The sequence below is a fragment of the Papio anubis genome, chromosome 11 (assembly GCF_008728515.1).
Source record: "Papio anubis isolate 15944 chromosome 11, Panubis1.0, whole genome shotgun sequence".
Classification (NCBI taxonomy): domain Eukaryota; kingdom Metazoa; phylum Chordata; class Mammalia; order Primates; family Cercopithecidae; genus Papio; species Papio anubis.
Window position 1 is genome coordinate 94308602 of NC_044986.1, and position 19633 is coordinate 94328234.

A 19633-nucleotide genomic window follows, 5' to 3' on the forward strand; every position below is an offset into this window, starting at 1 on the left:
TTTCTGGCAACGCGCTCTAAAAAGGTAGACCAGGAATGATTCCCGCCGCCAGAAAAAAATGAAAGCAACACTTCCTTTTAGGAATATAGTACTTTATGTTTTTAATTTTAAAGCTGGTCAAGTGACACAGCAGGAGTGGAGAAGAAACAAATCTCTGGCTGTCATCAACTAGTTGCAAACACCACCGCACCCGGACCAGCCTAGTGATTTATTTAAACAAACCACATTAAGTAGTTAAAGCAACCCCTTTCTCCCCCAAAGAAAAGAAAGCTAAGTACGTCTGCCTTAGCTCTGGGGTATTCTTCGGCGGCTGGGGATGGCGACTGGGAGCTGCCGCCCTGCGTCCCCAGGCACTTCTGCGAGACGGGCAGTGCTGTACAATTTGAATCTGCAACTCCGGGCCAGGAGTGGTGGCGGAACCGGCGGCGCGGCCGCAGCGACCGGCTGCGAGCGCGGGCACGGATTGGTCGCCGGGCCTCCCGGCCCACCGCGCCTGCGCACTCCTCCTCCCGCGCCGCCCAGTCGCCCAACGGCGGCCTCAGGAGTGATAGGGCAGCAGCCGGCCAGCCGGCCAGCGGACAGCAGAGCGAGCGGGCGGACGGGTAGGCCCGGTCTGCTCTTTGCGAGGAGGAAGAAGGTGGCCACTCTCCCGGCCCCCAGAACCTCCCCAGCCTCGGTAGCACGCCCAGGCCGTCGAGGGCGTCGCTGAGGAGCCGCCGCCGCTCTCCCCGGTGCCGCCGCCGCCATGGCTGCCATGATGGATCGGAAGTGAGCCTTAGGGTAACGGCTGCCGGCGCCGGCTCTTCGAGTCCCGGCTCCCCGGCCGCCTCCGCCCGGGGAAGCGCTGCGCAGCGCAGCTGACTGCTGCCTCCCTCTCACGGCCCTAGGGACCCCAGGCCCTTAGCCCCGTCGCGCTCCCTGCAAGACTAAGCAGCCGGGAGTGGCTCCCGGCCGCCGGCCCCGGCTGCGAGAAAGATGGCGGACCTGGCCGAGTGCAACATCAAAGTGATGTGTCGCTTCAGACCTCTCAACGAGTCTGAGGTGAACCGCGGCGACAAGTACGTCGCCAAGTTTCAGGGAGAAGACACGGTCGTGATCGCGGTGAGTGACCCCCTCCGGCACCCCTCCTCCCGCTTCTTCGGGCCGGGCTGTGCAGAGTTTAGGGAAGTGGCAGGGTGCAGAATTGAAAGGGAGCAGCGGTGTCCCCAGCCCTCCCCGGCGGGGTTTGCCGGTTCAGATAACCCAGGGGAGGAAGACTGCGCAGCTTCGCGTGCGTTCCGGGATCGCCCCCACCCCGGTCTTCGGCGCCGGGAGACGGGAGGCGCCCAGCCTCAGCCCTGGACACTCCCCCACCTGGGGCAACGGAGGAACGTCCGGGGAGCAATTTCAGTGCACGTTTGTCTGCGTTTCTGTGTGTGCAATTACGGATATTGGTGTTTTGGATTAACCCCAAATTTGCCATTCGGAAAATATGTAATGCTTATATAAAGTTCAGCTGGGGACATTGAGCTGTGAGACAAGCCGTATTATACTTTAGTAAAGATGCTTAGTTTTATAGAAACATAACCAGTCCTTGAACCGTGTTGTTTCCCCCTGGGAGAAGGAAAAAGCACCAAACAGCTACAAATATTATCTACACCTCAAACTTTCACCCACCACTTTTTGAGTGGTGAATGACTTTTCATGTTAACAATTACAAATGGTAAATGGATGATTGTAGAAAGAAATAGTTGAGCTTTTTTTTTTTTTTTTTTTTAAATAAATCGGAATGATCAATTTTGTTTAATCTAGCAGACCTAGCCGACTTTGGTTGGGTCAGATAAGTGCTCCGAAAGACAAATCGCACTCTTGCTAGGTTTTATGGGATAACAGCCTAGGAAAAAGTATCAGCTTTTTGTTTTTATATCAGACAAAGTATTATAAAAACAAGCTTATAAAAAAGATAAAAATTGACCAGTATTAGATTCATGCTTCTGCAGTTAAGGTCTATCTTGAAGAAAATTGATCTTTGGTAATCCCAAGAATAGTGAGATACTGTTTTTTTGTAATGTAAAACATAACTAGAGTTGAGTGATCATTTGAGACCAGAATGTGAGGGTTTTTTAAGGTCTGATCTCTGGCATTGAAAGGTCTGAGAAAATAGCACTCCTAGTTGAAGGAGATTAAAAATTAATTGTAAAGTATGGCATACGAAACAGTGAACTGTGACTAAATTATGTTGGTCTTTCTTGGCAATGCTATGTAGTAGAACTAACTTTCTACATTGTTACCGTAGTATGAAATTTTAACATGTTAATTTTTCCTCTAATGTCATTCTGTAGTTAATAATTGTATGGGGCTATTTAATTTGGAAATAGGGCAGAGGTCACAGGAGATGGGACAAGGATGATTGAAAGCATTGACACTGAAGACAGACTAAAGTTCTTTAGGGTTTTGATGTGAAAGTTTCTCCAAAGTTCAGCTCCGAAAAATGAATGTCTTAGCTCCTTGGTAGGCCTTTGGCAAACAAGTCATTAGGCCACTAACAACTGCCAACTATTACTGTGTAAAGATTGTCAGGCCAGTTCTTTGTTAACAAGTGCACAAGAAAACCTCTTGTGTAAATGACATCATAGGCCGACAGAGGCGGAGTAGGAGTAGTTAAGCGCAGTAATCCTTTTCCTTTAGGATGGTATATTTTACATATAGTCTGGAGGCTTGCAAGGCCTAGATTAGTTGTCACACTTGAGGCCATTAGTTTCTTAAGAGTTTTTGTAATTTACAGTACTCAGCTTCAGCAGTGGTTGGCACATAACAAACCTATTTTTCCTTTTACACTTGTCTTAAGAATGTCTTATTTCTTCAGATTTTGTGTTTACACAGATCTGTAGTTATCACTATGATTCTTTTTGTTGGAATGCTAAAATTTAGGATTCATAAAATGTATTAAGATTAGAAGGTAACCTTTGATGAGGCCCAGATATGACATAAACTATGAAGAAAGAACTAAAGGAAAATGAATAAAGGAAACATACATTTATTCTAGGTTTCCATTGGGAAAAAGTTGCTTATAAGTTCTGTTTCAAAATTTCAGTACTCTATATAAACGGTAATATTAGGAATAAATGTATAGGTTGTTGGTTTTTGAATCCATAATGAACAGTTAACCTTTAGGTAAACTGGTAAGCATTTTAGTTGTTTTTTGGTTGGTTGATTGTTTTTTTGAGATTTTTTTGAGTTGAGTTTTGCTCTTGTTGCCCAGGCTGGAGTGCAGTGGGGTGATGTCAGCACACTGCAACCTCCGCCTCCCAAGTTCAAGCGACTCTACTGCTTCAGCTGCCCGATTAGCTGGGATTACAGGCACGCGCCACCACGCCCAGCTAATTTTTGTATTTTTAGCAGAGATGGGTTTCACCATGTTGGCCAGGGTGGTCTAGAACTCCTGAGCTCAGGTGATCCACGTGCCTCGGCCTCCCAAAGTGCTGGGATCACAGGTGTGGGCCACTGTGCCTGGCCTGTTTTTGTTTGTTTGTTTGTTTGTTTGTTTTAAGTGTAAGCAAAAATACATTACAACTAAATAACAGCTTTAAAAAATGAAAGGCAACATGTTTTGGTTCATTGTTTTCAGAAATAGTTTCTTGCCTATAGTAACGACATTAATTACTGAAGTCTCATATTTTTGTTCAGTTTTTTAAATGAATTACTTCATTTTGTAAATGGTTATAAGAGCAGCCAGGAGGAGCAGAATTAGAAAATCTCTGGGTAAAATCTTCTCGGTTTATTTTTTTCATTTTACTGATTTCTAATCCTGATTCATAATGAACAGTTTAGGAGAGAATTGCTGCAATGCAGCATTTAAAACTCAATTCTTTAAAACATGATTTAAGAACATTTTGTACACAATCTTCTATTTAGATCAAAATTGAAAGAATAGTTTATGATGTTAGAAGCATAATCAGTGCTCATGGAGAAAGTAATTTTTAAGGATTCTGATTTTTCTTCTAACTTCAGTTTTTAATACTTTGTCTAAACTTTTTTCCTGCTACTCATGTAATCAGTGATTTTAATAGGACACCATGGCAGGCAAATCTTTCAATTTCATAGTGTTTCTCTGTATGCTGTACAGCCTTTAATACAGAATTTATTTTTAATTAAGTGCTTGGTGAAGTGTTATAAATGTAACATTGAATGAAATGAATTATTTTACGAAAGTCTATAAGTGATATAAACTATTTGCTTTAAATTAGAGAACTTGTTACCTGCAAAACAAGGACAAGGGAAACAGTTTATGTCTTTGAAATGAGCTTGCTGAAAACACCAGAAAAAAAAATGATAGAAAAAATTAGGAGCTTGCTAAAAATGCCAGGAAGAAAAATCAATAAAAAATTACACCTGTTTATGAACCATGAAAGTAGAATATGGTTATTTGCATCATTAAGTATCTTTACAAATCATTATTCCTTATATGGTACACCGTGAAGGCTTCCAAAAACAAGTTGTGGTAGTTCAGAGAAATTAGAAGAGAATAAAACTAATTAGATAATCTTGCCCAGTTCCTTGCCTAAAGGAAAACAAGATTCTCCCTTTTCAAGTGAATGATTTGGTGTTTGGACCTTCTTGATTACCTTAAGAGGGAAAAATGAAAGGGAGGAGGGAAGGAACCATCATCACATACCTTTACAGTTGTGGAATGTTAGCCCACTATAGTGTCTAAGGAAAATGTAATATAGTACACTCCCAAGTGATCTGAAATAATCAGCTATTCAGAATTCCAGAGAAAGATATATCCCTGCCAGAAGGGTGTCCTTCATAACCAAATTTGGTGTTCAGCCTGGTTGATGCATACTCAAAACAGGAATCACTTCCCTTAAGAAACCTAAAGTATGCAGTCGAGATCAATTTACTCCTTTTTGATTTGTCCCCTTAAAGCGTCAGTCAGATGTGAATGCATCTTGTGACTTGGAGTTATTAGTAAAATTGAAATCTGAAACTTCAAGGATCTTTGAAGATACATGGGATTAAAAGTTACATAATGTAAATTTCGAGGCTAAAACCAGGTTTGAAAAATACAGATGTCCAGATGAGTTTTTCTTTGTTTAATCTATTTGAAAAATAGAGATATGCCTTAATTATAGACCATTAGAAATAATCTTTATGTATTACAAAGTCAATTTTCATTCCAGGAAGCCAGAGTCAGTCATTAATTTATGGCTAGATCTTTAATTAAAACATTTGCCTTACTTAGTATTACAAAATCATAATTTGGATTTGCAGTCAAGATAAGAAGACTGTTTTGTCAACTTAATGCTAAGCACTTGAGTTACTTTTTATTGAACAATAACTTTTAGAAAGATAATCACTCCAGTCTCAATTATTTTTATGTTTGTGTGTTACCTTTTAATAGTTGCCATTTATATTATTTTAGTAAGGTTGTGATGGTAGTTTGTATATTTGCTTTGAGTTGGTAACAAGAGTAAGCAGCTTCATAAAGTACTTTTGAGGCAGGCTTTACTACTAAAACTGTTTACTATTGTGAAGCTGTTTACATTATTGTCTGGCATATCTCTTGGTAAATGGTTTAGGAGCACTATTATCTATTGATGTAAACATTGAGGCCAGGCATGGTGGGTCATGCCTGTAATCCCAGCACTTTGGGAGGCTGAGGCAAGTGGATCACTGGAGGTCAGTTTGAGACCATTCTGACCAACATGGCAAAACCTCATCTCTACTAAAAATACAAAAATTAGCCAGGTGTGGTGTCACGTGCCTGTGGTCCCAGCTACTCAGGAGACTGAGGCACGAGAATTACTTGAACCCAGGAAACAGAGATTGCAGTGAACTAAGATGGCGTCACTGCACTCCAGCCTGGGCAACAGAGTGAGACTGTTTTAAAAATATATATATGTGTGTGTGTGTGTGTGTGCGTGCACGCATATGTATATATGTAGATATATATAAAATTCAGCTGACATCACTAGATCACTTACATTAGATCCAAGTATACAGCTTAACTTAGTATTCAGGTTTTTGCCTGGCCTTATCCTCTATTACTCTTTGAACGCTACAGTCTGTGCTAATTATTTCTAAAATTGTGTTACTCATCTACAGTATTTCATATCTTTATAGTCACTAAATGAATGTCTGCTGAATAAATGAGGAGGGAAAATTATTTTTGCATAGAAAAACTATTAGTATGGTTCATTTCTGGGTGGTGATTGTTATTTTGATTGTACTTAACATTTGTTTTCAGAATTGTTCACCATGAATATATCTTGTGTCAGCAGTAAAATAATAGATTTCTTTTAGCCACACCTGTAGAATTGAATGTTATTTGTTTCAGTAGCATCTAAGAAAAGGATACATTCACATATGTCACAACTAAAGAAAATTCAGACATTGATGCCTATTTTAAATTGATGCCAAAGTGAGATCAGCTTATTATGTCTGTCAGTAATGCTTTCAGCTTTAGAGGGAAAACCAACAGCTAATAGTGGCCTAAATAATAAGAGGATGTTTTTCTCACATAACAGAAAGCCTGAATATAGGTCCTTCATGGTTCCTCACTCTGTTATACTTTGTCATCCTTAGCTGTTGCTTTTCATCATTCTATTTGTCATATTTGCAAGATGGATGCTACAGCTCCAGGCATTCATTCCAGGAAGGAGAAAGGGCAGTTTCAGCTGAGATGGTCCTTTTTATCAGGATAACAACACCCTTCTCAGAGACCTCAGACAGACTACCACTTCGTATTATTCAGAGCTTGGTCATGTGATTACTAGTTGCAGGGAGACTAAGCTAGCAGGTATTTGGCTTTCCAGCCTATTGGGAGGTAGCAAGGGAAAGGGGAATTGGGAACAGCTTTAGGAGTGTCTGGTTCATTGTTACTTTTATTTCAGACTTTGAGGTGGGGATGTGGAGTGTAGTAGATCTTTTTCAGCTAAGACCTAGAAAGTGTTTTCTAATGTTGAGGGCTTTTTCTGGGGTCATGATTGTTTTGTGTTTTAGGGACCAGCTTCCTTTCTTTCCTTTAGAAGAAACTAGAGAGCAGGCAGATACTTGCAAATACATAGAACCCCTTACCTCTTGTTTTCGGATACCTATTCTTTCTCCTAGATTATTAAATTGTTCCTGCAAGCATTTAAAGTTCCTCAGGTCTTACAAGTTTTTAAAACAAAAAAAACAAAAAAAAAACTTTCTTAGACATACAGCAGATTTTCTGCTCCACTTGGTTACCTCCCATTCTTTTTCAATCCATTCCAATCTGACCTTTGTCATTGAGTACTTTTTAGTTTTGTCTTAGCCTCACAACTATGTTTGACATAATCACTCCCTCCTTGAAAAAAAATTTTTTTTTGACTTACATGGACACTACTGATTTTTTTTTTCAATACCTCTGGCTCCTCAGACTATATAAGTGGTTCTCCAACAGTGGTCCATGGAGTCCCCAATATCATTTTTGGAGTCCAGAAGATCAGAGCTGTTTTCAGAATAAGATGATGTCTTTTTAACTGTTTTGATATTTGCATTTGATCCTTGCTCCTTGTACTTCAACTTAACAACTTCCCTTGGTTTCTTGCATTCTATACTATTCTTTCTGCCTTAGGATCTTTTAAGCATCCTCCCAATGCCTAGACTACTTTCCTACACGAAACCTTTTTCATCCTTCATGAGTAATACTGGAAAGAGTGATGGTGAATTAGTTGCTGCTTATTCTTCCATTCTTAAATATTCTTTCTCCAAGCGTGTTTCCCTGATATTCTGCTTTCCCGTAGACTTAGGTTCTCCTCCTATTTGCTCTCATTGCGCTTTCATAGCACTCAATTGTATGAGTCAGAATTCTGATCACTTAATTGTTTAATGTTTGCCCCACTATTACTTATGCTCCACTAAAGCACAGAGGGAATCTGTCTTGGTTATCATTCTAGCATGTCATCTCACATTCCATAAGTATTTGTTAAATGAAAGAATGGTTGAAAAGCTGTTGCAGGACAGGCATGGTGTTTCACACCTGTAATCCCAGCACTTGGGGAGGCTGAGACAGGAGGATCTCTTGAGCCTAAAAGTTCAAGACTAGCCTGGGCAACATAGCATGGTGGCACATGCCTCTAGTCCCAGCTGCTCAGGAGGCTAAGGTAGGAGAATTTCTTGAGCTCAGAAGGTTGAGGCGGCAATAAGCAGTGATTGTGCCACTGCACTCCAGCCTGGGTGACAGAACCGAGACCCTGTCTTTAAATAGGTATTTAAAAAAATAAAAATCACTCAGCAATATTTGGCTGCCATAATAGTGCTAATTATAATTTACCGGGAATTACAATTGTGATTACGGGGCCCTGGGATTGCAGCAAAGACTAAAGACCATTCATGTTTTCCTGGAGTTTATTCTAATGGGTTTGTATATAGTGATGCCTAAGATCCTTTCCACTTCAAAGATTCAATGATATTAAATTATGCATACTAGGTATACTATTTTGAAGATTAAATATATGATGGCATCTGTAAAGGTTAGAAAGGTTCCTTTATCTTTAATTTGTATAGTTGAAACACTTTTTTGTTTTTCAGTCCAAGCCTTATGCATTTGATCGGGTGTTCCAGTCAAGCACATCCCAAGAGCAAGTGTATAATGATTGTGCAAAGAAGATTGTTAAAGGTAAATATATTTAACCTGCTGAGTTGTCTCAGCAATAAGTAAATAAGTTTGTGATCTTTTCTACTTATTCAACTTTCTCTTTTTCATGTTAATGCTCCTTTCTTCTAAGTTAATTGCAGAAGAAAGTTGTTTAAATAATAAAAAGGTCAAATACAATTAGTAAGTATTCTATTGCTGAAATTCCGTGATTATGTACAGTACCTAATTAAGGGTATTATGAGAACTGTGTTACACACTTATTCTTGAGAGATGCATTTCTATTAGATATTCCTGGGAGAGTTTCCAAGGTGGCAGTTCTAGAAAGAGAACAGCATGAGAAGGAAAACAAAATGGCTAGACACATTTCTAAAAAGTAGTGGAAAATGGCAGTCTATCATTCTTCCATTCCATTGTTATTCCTTCCCCAAAGACTTACCTATATCCCTTGAATTTAACAAGGGTTGCCAAGGGTGAGAAAAGTATGTGCATTCCAGTTAATACTGTAACTTATACAAGGATATGTATAATTTTATGTTTTCTAAAACCATTGAATTTTAAAGCTTAGAGAGTACTCATTGTTTATCTGGAGTTACTTCCAGTTACTGTAGAAATCTGTTTAATCAAAGGGATGACTATTACTTTGTGATATGATTTATTTCATTTTTTTACAGCTGTAGTTGTTAAAAACTGCTTCTTAGATTGAGGCAAAATCTGTGTTGTGGCATTCACCACATTTGAGGAGTTGAGATTCAGTATAAAAGTAGATGGATTAGGATAGCATAGGAGCACAGATGTTCATCCTAGTAGCAGGAGATAAAGTGGAGTTATAGAAGGTCTATAGATGTAAGGGAGGGAAAATGTGGATGTACTCATTATATCAATTCCATATTGTCTAATACAGGGAGGAGAGTCATCATGGAGATGAGGAACGGGGAAGAAGTTCTAGGAAAAGGCATGAAATGGATGGATTCAGGCAGTGTAAGAGTATTGCCAGGCAGTATTAAGGGCCCACGTGAGGTTAGCTGCTGAAAGAGTTGAATTTTTGCCCATTTGGAGTTTTGCTAATTGAGTACAAAAGAGGGAAATGGGGGACAAGAGAATTGAGGAAATAGTCAAAGGAGTGATTATAATGGTGGACCATGGGATCTGAGGTGGTTAAGTTACAGGCATAAGGATATGAGGGAGGCTGAAGGGCAGTGAAAAAAGGTGGTTACATTAGTGGGTTGTAGATCTCAGTGGGGTCAAAGATTTGTTGGAATCAGGGTACTGGATGGAGTAATAGAAGGTGAATACAGACAGTCCCTGACTTAGAACAACTTAAAATTGTTTGACTTTATGATGGTGGAAAAGCAATACACATTCATTAGAAACAATATTTCTAGTACCTGTACAACCATTCTGTTTTTCACTTTCAGTATAGTATTCAATAAATTGTATGAACTATTTGACACTTTATTATAAAATAGGCTTTGTGTTAGATGGTTTTGCCGAATTGTAGGTCAATGTACGTGTTATGAGCACTTTTATTTTTTTTTTATTTTTATTTTTATTTTTGAGATGGAATCTCGCTCTGTCGCCCGGGCTGGAGTGCAGTGGCGCAATCTGGGCTCACTGCAAGCTCTGCCTCCTGGGTTCACGCCATTCTCCTGCCTCAGCCTCCCGAGTAGCTGGGACTACAGGCGCCCGCCACCTCGCCTGACTACTTTTTGTATTTTTTTTTAGTAGAGACAGGGTTTCACCGCGTTAGCCAGGATGATCTCGATCTCCTGACCTCGTGATCTGCCTGTCTCGGCCTCCCAAAGTGCTGAGATTATAGGCTTGAGCCACCGCGCCCGGCCTATGAGCACTTTTAAAGTAGGCTGTGCTAAACCATGGTGTTTGGTAGGTTACATGTGTTTGATGCATTTTCAGCTTAAGGTATTTTCAACTTACAATACATTTTTCAGGAAGTAGCCCCATTGTAAGTTGAGTATTATCTGTACTTGAAATTGAGATTATGGAAGCAATGCAGTTAGTAATGAAAAGGTAAAGGAGTTGTCATGGAGTTGGCTTCTGAGGTAGTAAAGAAAGGATAAGGCCAGACATGGTAGGTCACACTTATAATTCCAGCACTTTGGGAGGCTGAGGTGGGAGGATTGCTTGAGGCCAGGAGTTTGAGACCAGCCTGGGCAACAGCGAGACCTCATCTCTGTTTTTAAAATAAAAATGAAAGAATAAGATTGCAGAAAATTTGGTTGAGGAGCTGAGGCGCCAGGGTATTTTAGTGGGATTATCTGCTACAGACTTTGAAACCACCAATACTGTTGTATTACAGCAGTAATGGTGTTGGTGAGAGGGAGTGAACTGGGTACTGAAATCTTTGTAAAATGAAGGGGAATTAACACTTGTAATTGTGTAAATGACTGCAGCAAAGAAGAACAGGGTCATCATGTTGTAAGCATCATGTGGTTTTCCAGAGGGATCTGTCGTAGAACACAATTTCTTTGATTGAGACATACTTCTGTCTCATCAGTACAGTTTAAGATTACATTAGCTTTCTAACTCATAGAAAGTTACTGATTCATGAATTCATGGGCAATTTGAATATACGGGTCTTTTTTATATCTCTTGCTGCCTACTTTAAACCCCACCCCATACTTGCACTTTGGAGAGCAAACCTTTAAGGCGCAGATTCCATTTTGTTCATTTTAGCTCTTAATCATATTTTCAGTTTTAATCTAGTAAGTTGGCTGTCAGCACATTTGATAAGTCTATTAAAGTGTCAGAGGCATTGAAGTTTGAAAAATATGATTCTAAATGATTTATAAAGTGCTTAATGGGCCATGGTCCCTAGCTTAATCTTCTAAAATGAATAAGATTGTTGACAGTTATTTAAATCACACTGTTTGGGTATTCAGCAGACCTCAGAGCCTCTTACCTATACAGTTGGCTAGTCCTTAATTTGTCAACATACTCACAAGAAGATGATGAAAAACTTGAATCCTTTTATCAAGCGTTGGTGCATGAGTCTAGTATATGCCCAAAGTACCAATTGAATAACCATATCCAAACAGGAAATGAGGTTAGTTCAACCATAGTCTTTACTTAATGAAATTTTGGTATACTTATTTCATAATCTATTGCTTTTTGCATTTTGAAAATGTGTGTAACATTTGTGTCTTCTATTACCTTTGTTCTCTTTTGGTTTTAAAACTAATCTACAGTAGCTGTGAGATTTTTATCCTTGGAATGTAATCCTCCTTAGTAACTAGAAACTTGGGTTCATTTGAAGCCATTCTTTTGCTATCATACTATCCACATCAACCTTAAAGTCTTTCTCAACACTGTTTATTCTGTTGTTCTGTTTTGAGAATCATATTTGTGGAAGATGATAGTAAACAGAAATACCTCCATTATAATATCATCAGTTAATATTTTATGGTCTTTCCTAAGCAGCGCAGGTTCATTCATTCATTCATTCATTTTTTTTTTTCTGAATATGACTTTAAAAGTTCTTCTTAGGGCCTTAGTTTTTATTTTGTTTTGGTTTTCTAAGAGTTACTTATCCTGGACTTTTATCTTTCTCATGCTGTTCTGATGAGTTCTCTCTCTCTCTCTCGTACATCCTTAGTTACATAATCTCTTAATAATAGGCTCATACTCAGAGTCTTTCAAAATCTATTTTTTTTTAAGTGGTACCTAACCTTTAGGAAAAGAAGAAGATGAAGTCTGTTGTCCTAACATTTAGGATATATGCATCTATTACTTTTGTTCTGCTTTATTACTATTTGCAGTTCTAAGGTGAAGTCATTAGCTTCCTGAAATTTCTCTTCTTTTCTCAAAATTTCAGTCCCTTCTTCTTCTTGCTTTACTGTTTGGAACTGTGTTCAGGATAATAGTTCCCTTCTCTGTAATATGGTAAGAGTATAATCTTAGGAATCAGACAGTCCTAGATTGAATTCCAGTCTATGCCACTTTCTTGCTGTGTGACTTTTGGCAAGTTACCTAACCTTTCCAAATCTCAATTTTTTTTTCTGCAAAATAGGTACTAGGAGTTGTTAAACACAAAACGGGTATCAGCTGCTAATTGTGGCCTCTGTCGTCGTCGTCTTCCTTTTTTTTTTTTTTAATTGAGATGGAGTTTTGCTCTTGTTGCCCAGGCTGGACTGCAATGGCACGATCTCGGCTCACTGCAACCTCTGCCTCCTGGGTTCAAGCGATTCTCATGCCTCAGTCTCCTGAGTAGCTGGGATTACAGACATGCGCCACCACGTCCTGCTAATTTTTGTGTTGTTAGTAGAGACAGGGTTTCTCCGTGTTGGTCAGGCTGGTCTTGAACTGCCAACCTCAGGTGATCTGCCCACCTTGGCCTCCCAAAGTGCTGGGATCACAGGCGTGAGCCACCATGCTCGGCATGTGTCCTCTGTCTTCTTAGAGGAAATTATTAATTCAATCAGTCATGGTTGTATTTGGGATAAACTCATAGTCTCAACTATTTCTACTGTACAAAATTAGACTTCCAGCAAGTGTTAGAAGACAAGGTTTCTATCATAATCTCTTTCTTCTTCTATGCAACCTTTGTAATTTATGTCAGTATCACCTGGCCATGATTTCCTTTTATCTTCACCCAAGTGCTCTGTACCATTTTGGAGGAGACTGTGTGTAGTAGCTGGTGGGACTTGTCCTGGACAAGGATATGAATGTGGCAGAGTTACCAGTAATACACGTATTTAAGGAGAAGGATGGCGTAGGGGTAGGTACCTAGGGAGGTGTGAGGACAGGAAAGCAATTAAATACATGGTAGGTTGTACTTGGGACAATCATTGTTAAACAGATTGGATGGGAAGCCATGGTTAGAAATTGTTGGTAGGCAAAGATCAGCAGAATGATGGGCCAGCTGGAATTTCTTTTGAGATAGAGATTTGATGAGCAAGTTGCCAGTAATGACCTGAAAGCAGATAGTACTCTCTGGGTCACTGACAATTTCATTGAGATTGCACTCGCTCATAATTGTCTGGACAAGTTTATAATTTGATTATATGTAGGGCTGTTACCATTCCCTATTTGTAGATTTGTTAGATACAATTGTTTCTTTTGAATAAGATTTATCCACTTGTATTCTCTTGAATTCTGAATCTGAGTGATTTGTTTCCCTTGTGTTAAGTAGTTATTTATTCAGTGCCCACTATATGATAAGCATCTCATCAGGTCTTTGTAGATTTCCTGTTTTTTCCACCATGGCTTCCTGACATGAACTCACTGCCACTGTATTCACCTTTGGTTTTTCCAGATGTAGCCTGCCTTGTGTTTATTTTGGTTCCTCTGCTCCTTGAATATATAGTACAGTGGTTAAGAGCAGGTCTCTGGAGCCACGTCTATTTGCATTTGCATCTCAACTTCATCTTACTAGCTGTGGAGTTACAGTCAAGTTTATTGAACCTCTCTGTGTCTCAGTTTTCTCATCTCATCAATAATGGTACAGTGCAGGCCAGGTGTGGTGGCTCACACCTGTAATCCTAGCACTTTGGGAGGCCGAGGCGGGTGGATCTCCTGAGGTCAGGAGTTGAAGACCAGCCTGGCCAACATGGTGAAGCCCCGTCTCTACAAAAAATACAAAAATTAGCTGGGCGTGGTAGCACACGCCTGTAATCCTAGATATTTGCGAGACTGAGGCAGGAGAATTGCTTGAACCTGGGAGGCAGAGGTTGCAGTAAGCCGAGATTGCGCCACTGCACTCCAGCCTGGGTGACGGAGCAAGAATGTCTCAAAAGCAAAAAGCAAATAGTACAGTGCAGGGGGTTTTGTGATGATTAAATATAATAATATATAAAAAATGGTTAGAACCTGACTCATTGTAAGCTCTCAGATGTTAATAGTAACTTCATATGATGACTTCTGATTCTCAGAGCTTTTCCCTAAGTAGTCATTTTGTTGGAGCGGCTGAAGTTCAGAGAGATAAAGCAACTTTTCTAAAACGTGATCTTACTAGCTAAATATTTAGCTGTTATCTCACTAGCTAAATATATTTTTTCTGTTGATAAAGTATGAAAGAAGTAATACTTATTGAGAGTTGTCCACCTCTGTTTCTCATAGGAATGACAAAAGTATATTAAAAAGGGTGAGGGAGGCTTTAGAAAGATGCTGTACATTGATGATGGTAATAAATATTCAACAAGCATTTGAGTTCCTCTGGAGTACCAGGCACTGTGTTAGGAGTTAAACACAGTCCTGACCTTGAGGAGTTGACAGGCTGGTGAGTAAAGCAAACAAGTAAATTGACAGAATACTCATTGGTAAGTATTATGATTAAATGCAGATACTGTAAGAACACATAGGATGAGACTTTTACTCAGATATTTTGGGGGTGGGTTGTGGAACTGGTTTCGAGGAAGAAGTGAATGTGATACATGAAATAATTTTGCTTTCCTTCTGAAAAATGAAAAGATTTTGAAGGAAAGTTTCAAATGTTTGGAGTCTCTTAAAATCTTCTCAGGGAAGTAAGTAATGATGTCTTTTTTCTCGTTAATAAATGTTTCTGTAGGAAATCTATTATCTAGTTAGTTGTGCCCAATGGTGGGGTTTTTTTTTCTTTTAAAAATAATAAAAACAAGGATTGGCTTGCTTACTGGTTTACTTTTCACTGTTATATGCTGTTTCCAACAGAGGCTTCTCTTTTTATTTTGACTTCCTCTAGAATAGAATGTAATTTCATAGTACTTTTCTTGTTATCAAAAACAAAAAACAAAATCCTCGAAAGCCAGAAATCAAAAGATTGCCTTTTTCCCCCCTTTGACCTAATAAAGGAATATATTTAAACGTTAATGTCAGAAGCTAGAAAAAAATTGAAAAAAAAATTCATAGGAGGGTCAGGTGCAGGGGCTTACTTAGGCCTGTAATCCCAGCACTTTGTGAGGCTTGAGGCAGGAGGGTTGTTTGAGCCCAGGAGTTTGAGACCAGCCTGGGCAACATAGCAAGACCCTGTCTCTACAAAAAGTTTTTTAGAATTAACCAGGCATGGTGGCATGTGCCTCTCTAGTCCTGGCTACTTGAAGCTGAAGCAGGCAGCTTACTACACCCAGAAGGTCGAGGCTGCAGTGACCAGTGAGCTATTTACTGTGCCATGGCACTCTGAACAGATGGGAGACCCTGTCTCATAACTTTTTTTTCCATAGAAACTTCTTGGTAATTGATTTTGATTTTTCATAGGAACTTCTTGGTAATTGATTTTGAGGTAGGACTGAGTGTTATACTTCGTGGGTAGGGTAAAGAGGAAGGTAGGGGTTTGTGAGTGAGGATTAGCTACTAATTAACCATCAATTAGTCTCGTTTCTAAAATCTCATCTGTATGTAAATTGACAGAAGACATTTTTCTTTTTGATCACATAAAGCTTTGGAATGTAGAGTAATGACATTTGAGATACATGCTGATAGAAGAGATTCTTTATTATAAGCAATGGAATTTAAAATTTGTTTCTTAATTGACCACAGAAAGCAGTCTGGGTCCAGACAAATTGCTTAGATGGGTCATCACTAAGAAATTTACTATTGTTATATATTTATAACATATATGTATAACACACACACATATATAACATATATTTTTATAACATATGTATGTTATATATTTCCTTTAATGTCTTTATAAATCCTTTGTGTACTAAACTTTGATGGAGTCTTTCATATTAGCAGAAAGAAAATCTGAATCAATCTTGCCACTCTTTCCACAAATAATTTTGGTAGTTTTTTTGAGAGAGTCTCACTCTGTCACCCAGGCTGGAGTGCAGTGGCTCCATCTCAGCTCACTGCAACCTCCTTCTCCTGGGTTCAAGCGATTCTTGTGCTAGGAGTTAAACTCTTGTGCTCGAGTTGCTAAAATTACAGGCATGTACCATCACATCCAGCTAATTTTTTTTTTTTTTTTTTTTTTTTTGAGATAGCGTCTCACTCTGTCACCCAGACTGGAGTGCAGTGGCACAATCTTGGCTCACTGCAACCTCCGCCTGCCTGATTCAAGCAATTCTCCTGCCTCAGCCTCCCAAGTAGCTGGGACAACAGGTGCGCGCCACCAAGCCCAGCTAATTTTTTTGTATTTTTAGTAGAGACGGGGTTTCACCATGCTGACCAGGCTTGAACTCTTGACCTCGTGATCCGCCTGCCTTGGCCTCCCAAAGTGCTGGGATTACAGGAGTGAGTTACTGCACCCAGCCACTCCCACAAATATTTTATTGTACAGAATTTAGTATGCAAGGATTAGGAAGAGGGTGTGTGCACGTGTGTGTGTGTGTGTGTGTGTGTGTGTGTGTGTCTTTTAGGGTCTTTTATACCTCACTGAGAATAAACATCTGACATTTCCCTGTAACATTCTTTAAGTAATTTCTTTTTTAACCTTTTCTCCACCCTATCGTCTTGTAGTTTTAAGTAATTTCTTATGAATCTTTCTTAAGGAAGAAAATCCCCTGAATTATAAAGTCTTTTATTTTCTCATAGATGTACTTGAAGGATATAATGGAACAATATTTGCATATGGACAGACATCCTCTGGGAAGACGCACACAATGGAGGTAACATTTTATAATCTGTGCTTAGATGTAGTTTGCAATACATACAGCATTCATTCATTATTTGTGATACTGTTTCACCATGCATAAACATTTTAATTTACTTTTTATTGCCTTTTCTCATACAGATAATATGCATGTAACATCATTGTTGGAATCTAATCAGTTCCTGAGTTTAAATAGTAAGGGATACCTGTATTTGAGATTATATTTGAGATTGTTTTATCAGTTAGCATAACCATAAAATAATGAACATTTTAGACAAGAATTTTCTATCACCCTGTTATATGGGAAATTTTGAATGCTTATGTGTTGTTGATTCTATTTAGTATAAATAACTTTTTCCTGTTCTCCTTGGCTCCTCTTTCCTCAAAATACCTCTTACTCTTCTCTGATAAGAATGTTGCCATAATTATCAGTGCTGCTGTTAATAATAGATGGGGACTCACTATAGCTTTGCTTCTAGAAAACAGCCTGTGATTTTCTGCCACTGCTAAAGAGCATCTGTTTTTATCATTTATTTGACTGTACTATATTAAGTAAATGACTGCTTTTAGTGTGATTCATGTTACTGATTTTCATATCATAGAGAACAAGGACATCCTAGTATTTGCATGAATTTGCCTTGAAGTAGAAGGAGCAATGTAGAATTATGGAAAGAAACTAAAATCTTTTTTATTATGTTCATTTTACAATGAACATTTTACAAGCATGGATAATCTAAATCTAGTGATTAAATGAAGTGTTAAGATCTGTTGGTAACCCGTGTGGTTGATGTGCAGTACTATGTGTATGTGTAATAGTTGAATTGGATTTTTTAGGTATTTACAGAGCCGTTTCCACAAAATACAGTTCCCATCCTTTCTTGACTATAAGTTGTAGATTGAAACTCTTTGTTTTTACTTCATATTTTATAATTTGTCTAAGAAGTCTAGTTTTGTTTTTTGTTTAGGGTAAACTTCATGATCCAGAAGGCATGGGAATTATTCCAAGAATAGTGCAAGATATTTTTAATTATATTTACTCCATGGATGAAAATTTGGAATTTCATATTAAGGTAAATTCCTTGAGGAAAGTTTGTATTTTATTTTACAGCAAGAATACTGTTCTTAAAAAATAGTAAATGCTAGTTTCTTTAAAGTAATTTTAAAAATTATTTTTATGGAAAGGCATAGTTGAAAGATCATTCAGGTTAGTAAACTTGGATTCTTGTTCATCTGCCATTAGATGAACAGGAATGTTAACTAACTTAAATGATTTAGTCTTTAGCCTCCTCCATAAAATAAAGGAGGTTGCTTTACTGCAGAACTTGAAAGTTTCTACTACACGAAACTATTCTAATTCGTTTTAGATGAAGATAATGTGAATTATGTCCAGTGAGAAGACTGCTTAAATAACTAAGCTAATTTGGTTAATTTATGTCTTCCCATTAGAATGTGAACTATGGCTGGTATGTTGATAACTGTTCTCCTAGTCTAAACAGTGCCTAGCACTCAGACCTCAATATGTGAGTAAGTTATTATATAATTTTAGTTGATTGATGTTTTTTTAAATTTGCCCTTTAGGTTTCATATTTTGAAATATATTTGGATAAAATAAGGGACCTATTAGATGGTAAGTTAAATTCTTGCTAGTTAATCAGTTTTAAATAGCATCTGTTAATTCCTTTTTAATAGTAGATATGAGACTATTTCTTTGTAACCTGTATGAAACTGTCTTAAGTTATTGGAAATAGAATTTTTTTTTCTTCTAAAGTTTTAGTTGAATACCTCTAAATAGAATAACTTGTTTAAAGCGATGTTTATGGGTACTTCTTAAGTAGTAATTAGAGCACTGGACTGGGAGTTACATAATCTGAGCCCTGAGTTCTAGTATTCTGTCAGCTCTCAATTAGATAGGTTGTCCTTAGGCAAATCATTGAACCACTCCCGGTTAACGTTCTTGTTTACAAAATGTGGGTGGTATAGGTTGGAGTGGTCCTAAAATTCTATATTGTTACATTGGTTTCTATTTAGATCTCCTACTGTGTCTGTAAGGTCTGCTTTAGAGCAATGTTTTAGCACTTTTTTTAGAGTTCAACTATTGCTGTTAGGCTGCTCAGAGAAGCCTATCAATTGAATTATTTCACATCCAGTGTTAGTTTTAGGAGAATGTTGCTAATATTTATTTTTCTTTTTCAGTTTCAAAGACCAACCTTTCAGTTCATGAAGACAAAAACCGAGTTCCCTATGTAAAGGTATTTATAGTACAGTTGTCTAGAAAAACCCTGTAATACTTTTTTTTTTGAGACAGTCTCACTCTGTCTCCCAGGCTGGAGTGCAGTGGTGCAATCTTGGCTCACTGCAACCTCTGCCTTCCAGGTTCAAGCAATTCTCCTGCCTCAGCCTCTTGAGTAGCTGAGATTACAGGCGTGTGCCACCACGCCCAGCTAATTTTTGTATTTTTAGTAGAGACGGGATTTCACCATGTTTGCCAGACTGGTCTCAAACTT

At 38.6% G+C, this 19633-nt stretch overlaps 1 protein-coding gene across 2 annotated transcripts in view; it reads left to right on the top strand.

The window, feature by feature from the left end:
- Positions 1-521: 521 nt before the first annotated feature.
- The window catches only part of KIF5B (kinesin family member 5B), a 47250-nt gene continuing 28138 nt past the window's right edge, over positions 522-19633 (top strand). Inside the window, exons 1-6 of one of the 2 annotated variants that reach the window (XM_003903528.4) lie at positions 522-1101; positions 8539-8626; positions 17072-17145; positions 18095-18199; positions 18708-18756; positions 19323-19378. In XM_003903528.4, coding sequence (XP_003903577.1) covers positions 976-1101; positions 8539-8626; positions 17072-17145; positions 18095-18199; positions 18708-18756; positions 19323-19378 — 498 coding nt within the window. In that variant the 5' untranslated portion in view covers positions 522-975. Of the gene's footprint in view, positions 1102-8538; positions 8627-17071; positions 17146-18094; positions 18200-18630; positions 18650-18707; positions 18757-19322; positions 19379-19633 lie in introns of those variants that run through there. The other variant, XM_021943161.2, reaches the window with a different exon arrangement.